At 33.2% G+C, this 19,011-nt stretch overlaps 3 protein-coding genes across 3 annotated transcripts; all 3 read right to left on the bottom strand.

Moving 5' to 3' along the window:
* On the bottom strand, positions 1,221-2,139 carry LOC109349443 (ferredoxin--nitrite reductase, chloroplastic-like). Its single transcript, XM_019590246.1, has one exon. The coding sequence runs from the start codon at positions 2,110-2,112 to the stop codon at positions 1,369-1,371; it is 744 nt and encodes a 247-aa protein (XP_019445791.1). The 5' UTR covers positions 2,113-2,139; the 3' UTR covers positions 1,221-1,368.
* LOC109349441 (ferredoxin--nitrite reductase, chloroplastic-like) lies at positions 4,831-8,870 on the bottom strand. The gene is made up of 4 exons (XM_019590243.1): positions 8,392-8,870; positions 7,145-7,499; positions 6,655-6,943; positions 4,831-5,716 (listed from the first exon to the last, which is right to left on the bottom strand). Exons 1-4 carry the CDS (start codon positions 8,765-8,767, stop codon positions 4,979-4,981), a joined length of 1,758 nt encoding a protein of 585 aa, XP_019445788.1. The 5' UTR covers positions 8,768-8,870; the 3' UTR covers positions 4,831-4,978.
* LOC109349444 (glycoprotein 3-alpha-L-fucosyltransferase A-like) lies at positions 9,908-18,330 on the bottom strand. Its single transcript, XM_019590247.1, has 7 exons — positions 17,494-18,330; positions 16,653-16,810; positions 15,999-16,240; positions 15,015-15,119; positions 13,930-14,086; positions 13,393-13,620; positions 9,908-10,504 (listed from the first exon to the last, which is right to left on the bottom strand). Exons 1-7 carry the CDS (start codon positions 17,893-17,895, stop codon positions 10,249-10,251), a joined length of 1,548 nt encoding a protein of 515 aa, XP_019445792.1. The 5' UTR covers positions 17,896-18,330; the 3' UTR covers positions 9,908-10,248.

The following is a 19,011-nucleotide window of genomic DNA, read 5'->3' on the forward strand; positions in this document are numbered from 1 at the left end:
TCTTTGGTATGCTCTAAAACAAAGGTTTAATAGGACTCAAGAATGAAGTGATACATAAGTGCAGGTTGAAGTACAACATATCAAATATTCCAAAAAAATTATTGTCTTTATATTTCTATCCAATCAAATTCTAATAAATAATATAAAAATATTAGTTTATATTTTTATAAATTTTCTTTTTAATGAAATGCAGACAAGTGATCATGTTACTTGAATAATCCACTTCCCCTTGATGCCCACAAAGGTACAATATTGAATGAATTTAGGTGCATAATTGTCTTTAAGATACATCAAAATAATGGATAAAGATTTGTTGTTCTAAATTATGTCTCAAGTCATGTTTTAGATTGATAAAAATATATCATGTCAATTAAAAAAATTAAATATTTATGATTTTTCTGTTTTTGTTTAAATATCATTGATTTATGATATGGTTTGAAAGACACTTTACAAAATGATGACATCATAGAATTTGGCTTGCATGGGAAATTTTTGCACATATGGTGGTGATGCAACGTGTTACCATCGAAATGCTGTATTCCTTTGTTAGTGAATTTATTTATTCTAAAAAGATCCGAATGGTTCAAAGATGGATCGTGTTTCAGCCTCTATGCATTATAAAAGAAGTTGGGCCTGGAAATTGTGATTGTTCAATGCACAATCCATTATTATCAATGTCGCATGATTTAAAAACCGAATGGAAGAATATTGCATACATCTCTAAGAAATGAAACTGGTAACTTGAAAACTATAATGATTAAATATGACTTCTCCAAAAGCATATACATGCATATCATACTTTGCTACATCTCAATTAATCACCCATCTTATATATATAATTTTTTATTTATTTTTCCTAGTCACAAATATTCTTTATATGAGTCAATCATGTTGGAGGCGGAGACATTATAGTAGAGAAAAAATATATGCATTAATAATGTATCAGTCTTATATTGTTGCATCATTCATTTTTATTTATTTTTTCTAGTCACAATATTATTTATATGAGTCAATCATATTGGAGCCACACATTCATAGTAGAGAAAAAAATGTATGCATTAATAATGTATCAGTTTTATATATTATTATTGCATCATTCATTATTCAAGTTTTATCATTATTAACTCTTCTAAAAATTAATACAAATAAATAGTAGATAATATAATAATTGTGTATAAATTTTTACACCATAGATATTATACTCTTCATAATATAGTTAGGCTAGCTCTTTAGGAAATTTTCTTTATCCATAAGACTAGACTTGAATCATAGACTTTCCTGAGGGAATTAAGAATGTAACACTAGCACTAGCCACACATTTATATTATTTCTTTTAATTAATAAAAAATTACCATTGACCTATAAAATTTAATCATCCCCTTCTCTGTTCCTTTTGACAGCTCCAAAATGATTTACTAATATGTCTGCCACAATGGGCACCAAGTCCTTGCAAGGGACACCCTTCTTATACACCTCAGCCAAATGTGAATCAGTTCCAATTCTCCCTCCAAGGAAAATATCCACACCTTCAGTAACCTTACCATTCTCATCCCTAGTCATACACCCCATGAAACCAATATCAGCAACTTGCACCTGCCCACAAGTGTTAGGACAACCAGTCCAATGCATCCTCACTTTCCTAGTCACTGCCACTTCCCTCTCAACTTCTTCAGTCACTTTCAAAGCCCTTGCCTTTGTCTCAATTATAGCTTGCCCACAAAATTGGTTACCAGTACAAGCCACCAATGTTTTCATTAGAATAGAAGGTTCAGGTGAAAACCTCTCTTTTAATAGAGGTTCTTTAAGCAATGCATCAAGTTTTGAGTTTTCAACATTAGGTATGATTATGTTTTGTTCCACAGTAAGTCTTAGTTCACCAGTACCATACTTATCAGCTAAATTAGCAAGTTCATCCATCTCATATGCTTGGACTCTACCAACTGGAATGTGAATCCCAACATAGCTTAAGCCCTCTTGCTTTTGTGGATGAACACCTAAGTAATCTCTTCTTTCCCATTGTTTCTCAACCATTTCTTCCTCAGATGCTCTCTCTAGTTTCTTCCCTGGCATTCTTTTTTCTATCTCTGACCTGAATACTTCTATACCCTGCATTTACCAAATATGTATAATTAAACAATAAAAATAGTAAATATTAAAGTTTGTGTATATATATATAATTCTAACAACCATATTATTTGTATGTTTGTGTGAAACTTTAAGGTTTATAACACAAAGTACAGATGACATTTTTGTTATTTTAACATAGGGGTGACCATGGGTCGGGTTGGGACAGGTTAAGGCTTGTCCTTACCCGGCCCTAAATATTGGGCGGTCACTTTTTTGAATCTGGACCCAACCCTAGACCCGAAGCTAATCCGACCATAAATAGCGATCGGGTCGATCTTTAAACCCGACTCGACCCTAGACCCGATTAAATATAATACATACTCGTTGACATCTAAGCCTAAAACCTATGCTCAAAATGTGCATGTATATTGTTTATATAAAGAGGATGTAGACTTGATCTTGTGAAATTCTAAATCTAGGCATAGAAGGATACGTAATTGCATTGATGTCATTTATGGCCACATATAAAAGGGGCTATTTGCTAGCTTCTTCTAAGTCAAATAACACAGAAGGAAAAGATAGAAAAGGGTAGGAGATAATCGAACAAAATCTATTGAATTGAAACAAATAGAGTAAAAACAAAACAAAAAAAAAACAAGGTGCTTCCAAATGGTCGATAAGATATACCAAAAGAAGGCAAAAAAATCTATAAAGCTGAAGGTGATACCTTCTTTTTAATTCCATTTTTGGAATACATGCGGGGAATGGGGATTGGATTTCATCCTTGTCATCCACCTGGGTGCAAAAGAGACTCCCCTATGTGTGAAAGAGGATCTTTTGAGTGTTATTAAATCTCAAAAATAATCTAATACCCTAAACAAAAATGAAAAGTGTTCAAAATTTACAAGAATTTCAATTTGAATACATTTTTAATAAGTTTTCAACTTTTCATTGATTACTAAATCGTACTAAAATTCGAAACATTTTTATTTATTATTATGGCTAATTTAAGACGTTTTTTTTACACTTTTTGCCCTTTTTATGAGATATAGGGAGTATTAGATAGGTGTATAACTAATAAATGGGTAAAAATAACTGCAATTGTAGACTAAGAAAAAATTAGTAAAACAGGGGTAAAATACAAATATTAGGTTTCATTAAGAGGTAAATAGTTTTATGGGTAATTTCTGTGTTTCTTTTTTCTTCAGTGAAATGATAAATGTGAAAATGCAAATAGAAAGGAGAGACGTGATTTAAAAAACCTCCACTTTTCATTTGCTATTCTTTTTCAATCCACGTCACTCCTATCACCTAGTTCAATCAGGTATGAAAATGAGTGTTTTTCCATAAATAAATAAAAATAAATGACACTGCTTTCATGTTGGGCTTTGAAGTTTCCCAAGCAAAAAACTCTAGGAAGTGAAAAGGAACACACGTGATCTTATCTACGTACACGTGAAGTCGTGAACTCTCCAACCGTCGAAGTCATTGCATCAAGGGATGCTACAATTACAGGTAGTATTTGGGGGTATGCTCCAAGCATTCTTTGGTATGCTCTAAAACAAAGGTTTAATAGGACTCAAGAATGAAGTGATACATAAGTGCAGGTTGAAGTACAACATATCAAATATTCCAAAAAAATTATTGTCTTTATATTTCTATCCAATCAAATTCTAATAAATAATATAAAAATATTAGTTTATATTTTTATAAATTTTCTTTTTAATGAAATGCAGACAAGTGATCATGTTACTTGAATAATCCACTTCCCCTTGATGCCCACAAAGGTACAATATTGAATGAATTTAGGTGCATAATTGTCTTTAAGATACATCAAAATAATGGATAAAGATTTGTTGTTCTAAATTATGTCTCAAGTCATGTTTTAGATTGATAAAAATATATCATGTCAATTAAAAAAATTAAATATTTATGATTTTTCTGTTTTTGTTTAAATATCATTGATTTATGATATGGTTTGAAAGACACTTTACAAAATGATGACATCATAGAATTTGGCTTGCATGGGAAATTTTTGCACATATGGTGGTGATGCAACGTGTTACCATCGAAATGCTGTATTCCTTTGTTAGTGAATTTATTTATTCTAAAAAGATCCGAATGGTTCAAAGATGGATCGTGTTTCAGCCTCTATGCATTATAAAAGAAGTTGGGCCTGGAAATTGTGATTGTTCAATGCACAATCCATTATTATCAATGTCGCATGATTTAAAAACCGAATGGAAGAATATTGCATACATCTCTAAGAAATGAAACTGGTAACTTGAAAACTATAATGATTAAATATGACTTCTCCAAAAGCATATACATGCATATCATACTTTGCTACATCTCAATTAATCACCCATCTTATATATATAATTTTTTATTTATTTTTCCTAGTCACAAATATTCTTTATATGAGTCAATCATGTTGGAGGCGGAGACATTATAGTAGAGAAAAAATATATGCATTAATAATGTATCAGTCTTATATTGTTGCATCATTCATTTTTATTTATTTTTTCTAGTCACAATATTATTTATATGAGTCAATCATATTGGAGCCACACATTCATAGTAGAGAAAAAAATGTATGCATTAATAATGTATCAGTTTTATATATTATTATTGCATCATTCATTATTCAAGTTTTATCATTATTAACTCTTCTAAAAATTAATACAAATAAATAGTAGATAATATAATAATTGTGTATAAATTTTTACACCATAGATATTATACTCTTCATAATATAGTTAGGCTAGCTCTTTAGGAAATTTTCTTTATCCATAAGACTAGACTTGAATCATAGACTTTCCTGAGGGAATTAAGAATGTAACACTAGCACTAGCCACACATTTATATTATTTCTTTTAATTAATAAAAAATTACCATTGACCTATAAAATTTAATCATCCCCTTCTCTGTTCCTTTTGACAGCTCCAAAATGATTTACTAATATGTCTGCCACAATGGGCACCAAGTCCTTGCAAGGGACACCCTTCTTATACACCTCAGCCAAATGTGAATCAGTTCCAATTCTCCCTCCAAGGAAAATATCCACACCTTCAGTAACCTTACCATTCTCATCCCTAGTCATACACCCCATGAAACCAATATCAGCAACTTGCACCTGCCCACAAGTGTTAGGACAACCAGTCCAATGCATCCTCACTTTCCTAGTCACTGCCACTTCCCTCTCAACTTCTTCAGTCACTTTCAAAGCCCTTGCCTTTGTCTCAATTATAGCTTGCCCACAAAATTGGTTACCAGTACAAGCCACCAATGTTTTCATTAGAATAGAAGGTTCAGGTGAAAACCTCTCTTTTAATAGAGGTTCTTTAAGCAATGCATCAAGTTTTGAGTTTTCAACATTAGGTATGATTATGTTTTGTTCCACAGTAAGTCTTAGTTCACCAGTACCATACTTATCAGCTAAATTAGCAAGTTCATCCATCTCATATGCTTGGACTCTACCAACTGGAATGTGAATCCCAACATAGCTTAAGCCCTCTTGCTTTTGTGGATGAACACCTAAGTAATCTCTTCTTTCCCATTGTTTCTCAACCATTTCTTCCTCAGATGCTCTCTCTAGTTTCTTCCCTGGCATTCTTTTTTCTATCTCTGACCTGAATACTTCTATACCCTGCATTTACCAAATATGTATAATTAAACAATAAAAATAGTAAATATTAAAGTTTGTGTATATATATATAATTCTAACAACCATATTATTTGTATGTTTGTGTGAAACTTTAAGGTTTATAACACAAAGTACAGATGACATTTTTGTTATTTTAACATAGGGGTGACCATGGGTCGGGTTGGGACAGGTTAAGGCTTGTCCTTACCCGGCCCTAAATATTGGGCGGTCACTTTTTTGAATCTGGACCCAACCCTAGACCCGAAGCTAATCCGACCATAAATAGCGATCGGGTCGATCTTTAAACCCGACTCGACCCTAGACCCGATTAAATATAATACATACTCGTTTTAGATAAAGACTTTTCAATATTATTTATTATTATGAATATGTAGTTTGATATATAAAATGATATATGTATATATATATATATTATTAATCATATATATTATGGAAAAATTAAAGAATAAATGATATTTTCGACCAAAAGGGTATCATTACTCTATACACATTTGAGTAGAAACACATACAAACATGATGAATAATGAGTAAGTGACCCTAAGATGGGATGGGTTGGGTCATGTTTGGTCCCTACCTACCTGACCCTAAATATTGACCGGGTCTATTTTTTGAACCCGGCCCTAGACCCGATCAGACTCGATCATGATCAAACCGTGTCGGGTGAGCAGGTAGGGTTGGGTCCTGCTCACCCCTATTATAATAACATGTGTGATTTGACAACATATCATTAATATTTAAAAGTGACAAAACTAAGAATAACAATATTTGAGATTTTGTCTCGTCTCATACTAATAATAATGAAAAAAATAACAATAATAATTAAACTTTTAAATTTTTTAATTAACATGTCATGTTTTGATTGACGCCAGACGTATAGTAGGATCTAGATAGAGCATATCTCTTTTCCAAAACTTGCTTACCAATTCATCAATCAACCACATCATTCTTGTTTTTTGTCTGTTCCCTCTGGTGCCAAGGTCTCTATAGGCTTCAAGAACAGCTTTACAAAGTGGGATAACATCATCTGCAGAGACCCATGCATCAAGTGGAAGTGCCTCTGCACATCTCCTGGGGCTAAAGAAACCACCCACTAATAAGTTGAATCCAAAACGACCATTTTTGTTAGCAGGCATGTAAGCCAGATCATTAATGTGTGGATGCTCAAACAGATCATGAGAGCCCACCACGCATACATTCCACTTTCTAGGCCTGAACACATTACAAACTTCAATATTAGGCTGATTAAACATAAGGTAATAGATTAATCATAACTCATAAGTCATTACTATCCAATATATGTAATTAACTACGAATTTATATATGATATATTAATCAAGTATAAAACATAGTGATGTCAAAATTATTGTGAAATGATAATTTTTGCAATGAATCCACCTCATATATACTTACAAGTTTGAGACGGTTGGGTTGCCAAGTGAATTAGCAGTGATGAATTGTGACAACAAGTTAGTATATGGTCGAGTATCAACAATCTCATGTGGGTCAATACCAGCAAGAGGGTTACCAACAGGGTTTCTTACATTGTCCATGCCACTCTGAAGACTATTCAACCCAACCTCTGCGAGACCCTTAAGAATTTCTGGTACATCAGGTAGAACCACTCCTCTAATTTGCCAATTCTGCCTTGTTGTTACATCAGCACAACCATCTTTCCCATACTTCCTTATCACACTAGCCAAGTATCTTGTTTGGGCACTTGTAGTTACCCCATTTGGGAGTTTCAATCTCATCATAAATCTACCATCTGATTTTGGCAAATGGTGATAAATTAATCCAACTATTAGTTAGATACAAGAAGTATTTCCAGCAAAATGCTAAGGTTCATTCTTTTGCAAATGAAATGGTGTTGACTAAAACACCAAAACATAGTTTGATGTGCAATTACATGTTTTGTTATTGTTCTAACTTTAATGATTTCTAAATCAAGTATGGATATTACAACAACAAAATCCATGTTTCCATGTTGAGTAGCGTGGTATCTATGAAGCAAATGATAGTGATATCTTGCAAATCATATAAAAACATATCATTAACACCTAAATTATTCCTAACTAACACAAAATATAATTTCCTTGGTATCCAACTAGTAGATTTTAAACTTAGAAAAATATTTAAAAGTTCTTTCATCTTTATTCATTGGTCAAAAGATTAGACTAACAATTATTTGTAAGTTGTATTATAATCTAGTTATCTTAGTTAAAAAAGAAGTTATCAATCTTATCAAAAGTAAATTAGTTGTTTCTTTATAATTCTTCAAATATGAAGGTGTTATCATTTAATCAAATAAAATGACTCCAATTTGTTTCAGAAAGAATTTTGTAATATTGGTTTTTTTTCTTTGAATTCATATTTTCTCCCCATGATATCATAATTTCAACAAATCGCTTTTAATTTTCTAAGATAATATACACCCTTTAATAAGAATTAAGTATTGTACAAAAGTTTTTCCAAATTTAGTAAGGAGTGACACTTCTAACATTTATTCCTTTTATAGTCATATTTCAATTTTCTTTAAAATATGCATATTCCTGATCCAATCCAGAATTCCAAGTTGATTCATTTTTCTTTTCTTTTCTTTTCTTATTATGGATAAGTAGCTAGGGAAACATAAAAGAAGTTAAGAAACTCAAACTTACAATGATGTTTTCTCCTATGAAAAAGGCCAAGCCATTTGAGCCTAACATCAATATCATCCTTAGTGAGCTTAGAGCTATCAATCTCCTCAAGAGACATCTTTGCCAACTCATCAATCCCACCTTCCATGAAAAGTGCCATAGGTTCTTTCTCAAGTTTCACCTTCTCTTGAGGATTAATGCCAACCCTATACTCTTCCTTCAAAACCCAGTACCCATCTCTTTCTTCCACTCTAGGCTCCAACCTTGATGCATCTACCTCTGAAGAAATAATGGGAGACACAGCTGGTGTGGCATATAGACATGTCTTGGGGCGAGAAGAGATTGTGTTGGATGAGCATGGAGAGGTGAGAAAGGGAATAGAGAAGGAAGACATCATGAGAAGGAATGTGTGTGTTGAAAATGAGGTAATGGTTATGGAGATAAGAGAGAAGGGTGAACATTTTTGTAGGATGAGAGGACATGAATGAAAGAGGACCTTAGGAGTAAGCAAGAGCTTCTTTCTTAGATGGATGGACCTTTCATGGTGCCAAGGGTCGCCTTATGTTCCAACTACTTAAATCATCCTTTTGTTTTCAACTGTTCTTTCTATCTATATCTATGTATATATATATATTATATACTAAATTAAGTTACACTAGTTATATATTATTTTGTTGGATTTAAAAAAATAAATAGATGAGATTGAGTATAACTTAATCTGAGTATAATGAATCTTTCCTTATATATAATATGTTATTTGACAATTGACAAGGAAAGTGTTGAAAACTATTAATTTTTCTTCTACTATTTGGAAGAAATTGTTGAGACGTGTATAAAACTAAAAGATGTAAAAGTAAGAAATGAAGTAAGCTGATACAGAGAAAATTTTATTCCATTTGACTAAGAGAATGTATAATTAAAACAATTAATACAACTAGTATTGAATTATTTTGACACATCACATCAAAAAAACAATATTAGTTTACACATTGTAAAAATTTATTTAATTTAATTTAATTTCATTGACATTTTTATATTTGTTTTTGGGTTTAATGTAACGTGTTAAATATTTTATATTACACGTCCAATAATGGACTGCACGCAAGATGGCCAGTGTATGTATCATGATCCGATATTTGTCATGTATCATATCTTAGTTTCATGTGTCATTATACATCAAAGATGATTAAAGAATAATAATAGTAATGGAGATTTAATTTTTTTAATTAATATGACATATTTTCAATGATACTAGACAATATATGAGATATGATCTAACATATTAGATCTCTCTTTAATTCATGCATCATAGTATGAGTTCGGGATGCGTTCTAGTAAAGTTTTAAAAAAGATTTGATATTTTGATTGGTCTATTATTTTCATTTTTATAGACAAAATTTCCTTCAACATACCGAATATAATTTTCCATTGTTGAATACTTAAGTTTGAATTTCATAATTGTCATTTTAGAACAATTGCAACCTTAAACTTGTGCTAGAAATTAGCTTTGCTGATTAATCATTAGGCAGAGGAGATATACCGAGTATAATTTTCCATTATTGTTTATGTGAAAAAGGAAACAGAAACTAAGAAAGTTACATAGGAACAAGAAGGACCCTAAAGGGAAATATCTGTTGGAGCATCTATTAAATTTTCACCCACAATATACAACTGTAATCATCTAGTCACTGTATCTAGATAACTAGATAATCAAACAAAAGCTATAACTAAACACATAAATATGGATCTTCACTTAATAACTTCTAGTGCACAATAAAGCCATGCCAATTCCATGTGAAACTCATTCTTAAAAGGGTAGCCCTTAGTGAAGTAACAAGGCTAGATATTCCTATAGATCAAGGTTACCATTAGCACATGCTATACAAAAATGACTTCAAACTTTGCACAAGGATTACTGTCTAAGTGACTCCTGAAATCCACATCACCTTTGAAGCTGAAGGAATAAAGAGCTTGTCTCTGTGTCAACCCAACAGGATATATTCTGTAAATTTTCAATTCGTTGCCTCCCCTAAGCATTTCAGGTCTTTCTGGCTTCCATATCGGTACATGATTCAGCGATTTGAACTTCAAAGCAACAGCAGACTTCAAAGCCTCCAGTGTTAAATTGCTAGACCTGCCGATTGATGTCGAAATAATATCTCATTACATTCTTCCTGAAAAGACATTATGATATTCTATTTTTTGGCAACCTAAGAAGCAAGGTAGTTTGAAAAATGTCTCTCATACCGATGTTAGGTAAGCACCTAATACCAATACTGTACCAGATACATAGATACTTTATAAATTTTAGTTTGGATTGTCTTCGTAATTATTAAGCTGAAAACAAGAACTTATTTCTTCAACTTTTTCCTCAATCTTTGAAGTGGTCCAATTATGTCTTTTATCTACCATATCTTATAATGCTTTCATTAGTTTCATATGGTTTTGTATGTTTTATGAGTATATACATTGACACAAACATAAATATACATAATCTTTATATGCATCTACCGCCCACCGGTGTCATATTCAATACCCATACACATGCATGAAAGTTGGCAGCTTTTGTACTGCTTATGAATTATGGTAATCAAGCAACCAATATATGCCATCAAGTATGATGGAAAGCCCTTGAAGCAAATCATATTAATATACTGCATGATAATTTATATAGGATTAAGCCGAAAGGCAAAATTAGTAATCAAAGTATTATACCTCAAGTAAATGGACTCCATCTCAAACCTTCCCCTTTCTCTGACATAGATATGATATACAGTTTCTAACCCTCTAGTGCACTTACAAGGGCGTTTCTTGAAGCCTGGACTCGCTTCTTCTTTCTCTCTAATTGTTGTGGCCAAGTGGATGCAGAGGCGGCAAGATGAATGCACAGCAGCCATATCCACAAGGGCCTTGAAAGAATCAGATGGGCCTTCATACTTCCACCTGTTAATATGACACTCAGGGTGCATCCAGATGATCATAAAATAAAGAAAGAATAGAACACAAAATCCATTCACATTTTGAAACCAGTAAGCTCAAGAGTCAAGACCCCTCATTTAGAACCACATCACATCAAACTTCTCTCGTAATGTACTGCAATATAATCTTTAATATGTAAAATGATATGAATTGCTGGTTGCCAATTATCTTCGTAAAATGATAGAAATGCCAAAAAGTGAAAAATGGGACTTTTTTCATGCAAGGGAGAGGAGGAACCCAAGAAACTGCTTTTGTTTTCATTGAATAACTTACCTCAATGATTGATTATATGCTTCAGGATTTTCTGCTAGATGTTTCATGGTCTTGGCAATGGACTCGGCATCTTCTACCCCTTTAATATGTAAAACTGAACTGGGAGAAGGAGCAAAATCCTGAATATTTGGAGCACCAACAACCACAGGGATAGTTCCTAAAAAGAAAAGGATTAATTTCCAGGAGCAGCATCATAAGTGGACTCTGCTAATATTTTAAGTGTGCAAATTTTTAAACGCCCAAAACCCATTATAAAAATGTTCCATATATTTATAGGGAAATACATTTTACTAGTCTAACATATATAGAAAATGCATTCTTCTATTTTAACACATCGAGAGCATCCGAGAACACTAGAGTGCTAGACAATGGCTCAACGGCATGTTGTCAGTCATATACCAGATTTTTTTTTGGCTTTCAGGTAATTATTGTAATTCATTAACAATATAGTGTCTTGAATTTATCACTACAGTATCATAACCCTACTGCCATATCCCCTGCATATTATTTTAAGTTTGGTCAGCACTTCAAAGCGATTTCACAAATAGTACTCACGCAGGCATTGCCCATTACTTCAAAGCACTGAACTTGAGTCACTGAGGGTAGATGAAATTCAGTAGACTAAAACTCAAAGCAGCATTGCCTAAAAATCCTTGATTATGTTGGTAACATCTAGAAGGCTACAACTGAATCTTATCTTGGTGCTAATCTAAGGACCCAAGCCATGGTTGATATTATGTGGAGTTTCCCTCCTGTGTACTGGGCTGAGCTAAACCCGGATGTTGTCTCTCTAGAAGGGTACACTGGGGCATCGATTTGATTGAGGTTGAAAGAGTATTGTCTAATGTTAAAGCATTGTCTAAGTTGATTAATCATAACTAAATTATGACTATTTTATCCTATTTCTCAAGTTATCCAAAATTGTGCATTCAATCCCAAATAAGTTTTAGCAATTGCATTATTAAAACTGAAAATATTGGGAAATAATGGAACTGTATGGAAAAGAAAACCAAACGGATAGTATCACATATATAGTAAACAGAATTAAGATAGAGTGAAGGGAGATACTAAATATATTTCCATACCAGCAACTAGGGACTGGAAGTGCTTCCATATCGGTACATGATTCAGCGATTTGAACTTCAAAGCAACAGCAGACTTCAAAGCCTCCAGTGTTAAATTGCTAGACCTGCCGATTGATGTCGAAATAATATCTCATTACATTCTTCCTGAAAAGACATTATGATATTCTATTTTTTGGCAACCTAAGAAGCAAGGTAGTTTGAAAAATGTCTCTCATACCGATGTTAGGTAAGCACCTAATACCAATACTGTACCAGATACATAGATACTTTATAAATTTTAGTTTGGATTGTCTTCGTAATTATTAAGCTGAAAACAAGAACTTATTTCTTCAACTTTTTCCTCAATCTTTGAAGTGGTCCAATTATGTCTTTTATCTACCATATCTTATAATGCTTTCATTAGTTTCATATGGTTTTGTATGTTTTATGAGTATATACATTGACACAAACATAAATATACATAATCTTTATATGCATCTACCGCCCACCGGTGTCATATTCAATACCCATACACATGCATGAAAGTTGGCAGCTTTTGTACTGCTTATGAATTATGGTAATCAAGCAACCAATATATGCCATCAAGTATGATGGAAAGCCCTTGAAGCAAATCATATTAATATACTGCATGATAATTTATATAGGATTAAGCCGAAAGGCAAAATTAGTAATCAAAGTATTATACCTCAAGTAAATGGACTCCATCTCAAACCTTCCCCTTTCTCTGACATAGATATGATATACAGTTTCTAACCCTCTAGTGCACTTACAAGGGCGTTTCTTGAAGCCTGGACTCGCTTCTTCTTTCTCTCTAATTGTTGTGGCCAAGTGGATGCAGAGGCGGCAAGATGAATGCACAGCAGCCATATCCACAAGGGCCTTGAAAGAATCAGATGGGCCTTCATACTTCCACCTGTTAATATGACACTCAGGGTGCATCCAGATGATCATAAAATAAAGAAAGAATAGAACACAAAATCCATTCACATTTTGAAACCAGTAAGCTCAAGAGTCAAGACCCCTCATTTAGAACCACATCACATCAAACTTCTCTCGTAATGTACTGCAATATAATCTTTAATATGTAAAATGATATGAATTGCTGGTTGCCAATTATCTTCGTAAAATGATAGAAATGCCAAAAAGTGAAAAATGGGACTTTTTTCATGCAAGGGAGAGGAGGAACCCAAGAAACTGCTTTTGTTTTCATTGAATAACTTACCTCAATGATTGATTATATGCTTCAGGATTTTCTGCTAGATGTTTCATGGTCTTGGCAATGGACTCGGCATCTTCTACCCCTTTAATATGTAAAACTGAACTGGGAGAAGGAGCAAAATCCTGAATATTTGGAGCACCAACAACCACAGGGATAGTTCCTAAAAAGAAAAGGATTAATTTCCAGGAGCAGCATCATAAGTGGACTCTGCTAATATTTTAAGTGTGCAAATTTTTAAACGCCCAAAACCCATTATAAAAATGTTCCATATATTTATAGGGAAATACATTTTACTAGTCTAACATATATAGAAAATGCATTCTTCTATTTTAACACATCGAGAGCATCCGAGAACACTAGAGTGCTAGACAATGGCTCAACGGCATGTTGTCAGTCATATACCAGATTTTTTTTTGGCTTTCAGGTAATTATTGTAATTCATTAACAATATAGTGTCTTGAATTTATCACTACAGTATCATAACCCTACTGCCATATCCCCTGCATATTATTTTAAGTTTGGTCAGCACTTCAAAGCGATTTCACAAATAGTACTCACGCAGGCATTGCCCATTACTTCAAAGCACTGAACTTGAGTCACTGAGGGTAGATGAAATTCAGTAGACTAAAACTCAAAGCAGCATTGCCTAAAAATCCTTGATTATGTTGGTAACATCTAGAAGGCTACAACTGAATCTTATCTTGGTGCTAATCTAAGGACCCAAGCCATGGTTGATATTATGTGGAGTTTCCCTCCTGTGTACTGGGCTGAGCTAAACCCGGATGTTGTCTCTCTAGAAGGGTACACTGGGGCATCGATTTGATTGAGGTTGAAAGAGTATTGTCTAATGTTAAAGCATTGTCTAAGTTGATTAATCATAACTAAATTATGACTATTTTATCCTATTTCTCAAGTTATCCAAAATTGTGCATTCAATCCCAAATAAGTTTTAGCAATTGCATTATTAAAACTGAAAATATTGGGAAATAATGGAACTGTATGGAAAAGAAAACCAAACGGATAGTATCACATATATAGTAAACAGAATTAAGATAGAGTGAAGGGAGATACTAAATATATTTCCATACCAGCAACTAGGGACTGGAAGTATTTTTCAGTTACATAATCCTCCTCATTAGAATTTTCAAATGCTAAGCTAAACTTGTAGCGCTTCAGGGCTTCCACTTTGTTCACTGCAATGAAATAAAATAATATCATAATAACCATAATAATAACATGCATTAATAAATAATGTCACAAATTCATTGACACTTTAGAAGTTTTTTTACAAACAACGGAATAGTTACAAGACATAAAAATCCATTAATATACATCAGTCAATCCTGCAAACTTGGAACTTATAACTTCAATATATTGAAACACATGCTTTCCTTTTAAGTCCAATGACATTCATTAGAAAGAATTTTAAAGACAGGAAAGTTCTTTTTTTCAGAGATAGAAAACTTATTGTTAGGAACTAGGAAGCATTTGTAGGCACATTAGAACAAGGTTAATCTTTCAATGTCTGAAATTTGCAATCCAATCAATTTCTTCCTTCATATTCCCAAACCCAATAACAACTAGACCATCAATAAAGTAAACGTACAAATTCTTTCAAATTAAATCTTTTTTAATAACTTTTAGAAAATATTTAGATAGATTAGATCTTTTCTTAACATTTGTTGTTTGTAATGAATAGGTCAAAGGTGAAAGATGTGATTCATCTTCTTGTTTTGGAATATTTTATGTAAAGAGTCAAAGTACTCACATTGTAAAATGATGACTTGGTATTTTTTCTGAGGCCCAGAATCATAGGAAAAATGTAAAGCTCAGCAAGTTGATTTGAGAAGGTAAATATATAAATTCTAATTCTCAATTTAGATATTTGGTTTGTTGCTTATGTTTATTTCATTTGACTTGCTCATACATAAAGTGCTGTGTCTCAATGTCCTATATTTCGACATTGTTCATGCCTGAGTGCCCATGTCTTGTCCAGCATTTGTGTCTGTGTCTTGCTTCATAAATACTAACAGACTAATATCTTTAAATTTATCAAAATAATTAGAATGTACCTCTTTCATTCCTGTTCCTATGACAACCACCATAAGAATCAATATTGATGTTTGCTTTTTCAAGGGCTTCAAGAGCTTGCAACCGGAAATTTCTAGCACCACAATTGGAAATGAATGCAGCTGCAAGAGCACTTTCAGTTTTTGGCTTTACCGGTGCCATGATGTCATACTCAGCCCACGAAAAATATCCGACAGGAACATCGGATGATAGACTGGTTGTCATTACAACATCATATCCTCTTCTAGTACACAAGGATATTGAAGTTTTAGTTTAATTATCAGCAATTTTTTTTTTACTTTTTGAAGGTAACACTCTCTCCACTAGACTGGGAGCAACAAGAAAGAAGAAATTCAATTGACGAAAATTCAAAACATAGTAGTTAACATTATGCACTAATTATCACCTGCAATGAAAAATAGCCATAGGACATAGCAGGAAATTAAAATTATGTACCACATTGGTCTGCAGGTTATGTTTGTCCTTAGGGGATTCACAATCACATAAAACTAGGCCAGGAAAATTTATTCTCTACATTACATACCCATGTCCGTGGAACTATAAAAACATTAGGAATCCATGGTATTAGTACTATTAGAATAAGCAATAAATGGTCCAATCTAATGAATTAACACTTCATGATAGTGCTTACCCACCGGCGTGCAATGGCAACATTGTTGTCAGGATAGTATTCAGCTGATTCCATTGATCTCAGAACACTTGCTCCAGCTTTTTGAAATGTTTTAAATGCAGCATCAGGTTTCTTATCCCTGTTAAACCCAAATTTACATCCCACTGAACACGAATCCCACTTCTGCATATGAATAAACTAAACTTTAGAAAGACGAAGAATAACAGGAACCTCATAAGAACAATTATCAGGAAGTTACTCAATAAACATGAATTATCTTTTGACCTATCAACAACCAACCAAACAAACATGACCATGCTAGACGACATATACAGATAAGCTAACATACTCCAATCCATACTACAGGCTATATACCAGTCAAATCGTAGTTTGTTACTATCTCACTCATTAAAAGCTTGAGTACCATTTGCTAAAAACCCATTATAAATATTAAACATTGTCCCTTAAAATAAATAAAAAATCCAATATCTTCAGATGCAACATGTAAGTAAAAGCAGGTCAAAGTGTCAAACACAATGCAAGTTCAAAATTATAGAGGAAAAATGCATCATTTATAACTTCCCAATGAGGAAATAAAGTAAGAACTAAGAACCAAACATGGTTTGAAATTACAGTTGTGTTTAGCTGTTTACTATACAAATTGTACGATGCAGTTTTCCCAAGATCACAATTAGTTTGTAGCTGCAATTAAGATTGGTGACTGAAATTTAAAACCTTGGAACCAGAATGTGCATGAAAATGTTCAATCAAATATGCTTAGATATCAGAACGTATCAAACTTGAAATAAAAATACTTAAAAAAGAAAAGAAAAAAGAGAGATAAAAATTAAGTGAATGAACGGAACCTGGCCAGCTCCGGAAACAAAAACAGGTTCCTCTGTAAAATTCCTTAAATATGTGACACCATCTTCTCTATCCAACCATTCCTCACAGCTCTCATATTCCGAATTCTGAACACTACTAATCACAGCTAACCCTGAATCATCACCACCACCATCACCACCTTCGACCGCAACCCGCGACCGGTAGAAAAGGTCAGTGAGGGTATCAACCATGGCTGCATTCTTCGCCATATCAATATTCCCCAGAAACGCGATCTCTGCAATCACCACAAGGACCACAAAGAGAGTCATTAAATTCGACCATTTCTTTTTCGGAACAGCTCCACCGCCGGAAGAAATGGTAGCGGGTAAACCTTCATGGGTCGTCTCTGTTCTCGAGCGTCGCTGATTCGAAACGAGACCCATCAATTGGTTCTGCCTCTAACCTCGAATTCCTTCGTTACCCACTTTTTATTTTGCCCTGAAACTTCAATTGAGAGGGAAAAGATTAAAGCTTGAAATAGGTGGCGCGATAGCTACGATTTTCTCTAATATTTAGCCACCAATGATATTTAGGTTACTTTTTTGGTATAAAAATAATAAGGGGAAGGAGAAAAGAAGGGTTGAATAGTTGAAGGTTGTTGCTGCCTTCAGGGAGTGAAAAAATGCAGAGTTTGTAAGAATTGTTTATAGAAGAGGGGCATCGATATTCAAAGCCTGCGGGGTTCTGTGGTGCTGAGCGCAATGGAGAAACCAATGAGCAAAACTCAAAATGAGGAAGTAATGATGAGAACAAATTGGTCTCTGAGAGTTTAGACAACTTGCCTCATTGTTCCATGTCCATTATATTTGGGCTTTGCGAGGGTCAATATATATGTCAATTATAACAAATTAGTTTCGTTAAAATCTACTCAACCATGTGCGGATCATGATTTTTTTATGTTGTGTGTGCATGATGATCCTACAGGTGAAAATTATTAAACCCTAGTTTCGCAAATTAAAAGTGAAACTAACTTTTGGTTATGATAATGCTTGACCAGTGGTGCAATAAGATGGCTCGTAGAATCAAAGCAACAACATTATAAATTTTCGTTGATAAAAAATAAAGGCTTATTTTTCCTTTTTCCATTTATGCGGAAATTTCATACTAATCTACATAATAATTACGCTATCAATATTTAATTATAAGTTAAATGCATATGATATGCATGCTCTAATTTGAAGGAAGTATTGCAATATTGTTAGATATTATCGAACATAATCTTAGAGATAATATTATTCTGATTTATTTAATTATGTTGATTTTTTTAATTTCAACTTTTCTAGTTTTGGTAGTTAGTTTATCATAAGTCATAACCCCTCAAGGCAAGGTGATTGATTCCATTGTAATACAGATAATACTTGTACAAACCATTTTATTGGTCGCAATTTTGTTTCTATGTTTCTCATGACCTTCCACAGTATTAAATAAAACCTCAGATGGTGCTTCCACCAAGCATTATACATATGCTTGCAGTGAACAATTTGATGAGCTAGATCAAA

This window comes from Lupinus angustifolius, chromosome LG06 (genome assembly GCF_001865875.1).
Source record: "Lupinus angustifolius cultivar Tanjil chromosome LG06, LupAngTanjil_v1.0, whole genome shotgun sequence".
Taxonomy (NCBI): Eukaryota; Viridiplantae; Streptophyta; class Magnoliopsida; order Fabales; family Fabaceae; genus Lupinus; species Lupinus angustifolius.

What these genes read in the sequence shown, in the direction of transcription:
- LOC109349443 (XM_019590246.1), bottom strand. Translation starts at nt 2,112, where the DNA reads ATGCAGGGTATAGAAGTATTCAGGTCAGAGATAGAAAAAAGAATGCCA.
- LOC109349441 (XM_019590243.1), bottom strand. Translation starts at nt 8,767, where the DNA reads ATGATGTCTTCCTTCTCTATTCCCTTTCTCACCTCTCCATGCTCATCC. An exon ending in TCATAGGAGAAAACATCATT is followed by an intron (nt 7,500 to 8,391) that starts GTAAGTTTGAGT and finishes TGCCAAAATCAG; the next exon opens with ATGGTAGATTTATGATGAGA. An exon ending in TGTGGTTGATTGATGAATTG is followed by an intron (nt 5,717 to 6,654) that starts GTAAGCAAGTTT and finishes TGGTAAATGCAG; the next exon opens with GGTATAGAAGTATTCAGGTC.
- LOC109349444 (XM_019590247.1), bottom strand. Translation starts at nt 17,895, where the DNA reads ATGGGTCTCGTTTCGAATCAGCGACGCTCGAGAACAGAGACGACCCAT. An exon ending in TTGTTTCCGGAGCTGGCCAG is followed by an intron (nt 16,811 to 17,493) that starts GTTCCGTTCATT and finishes ATTCATATGCAG; the next exon opens with AAGTGGGATTCGTGTTCAGT. An exon ending in GCATATAATCAATCATTGAG is followed by an intron (nt 13,621 to 13,929) that starts GTAAGTTATTCA and finishes TCATATTAACAG; the next exon opens with GTGGAAGTATGAAGGCCCAT.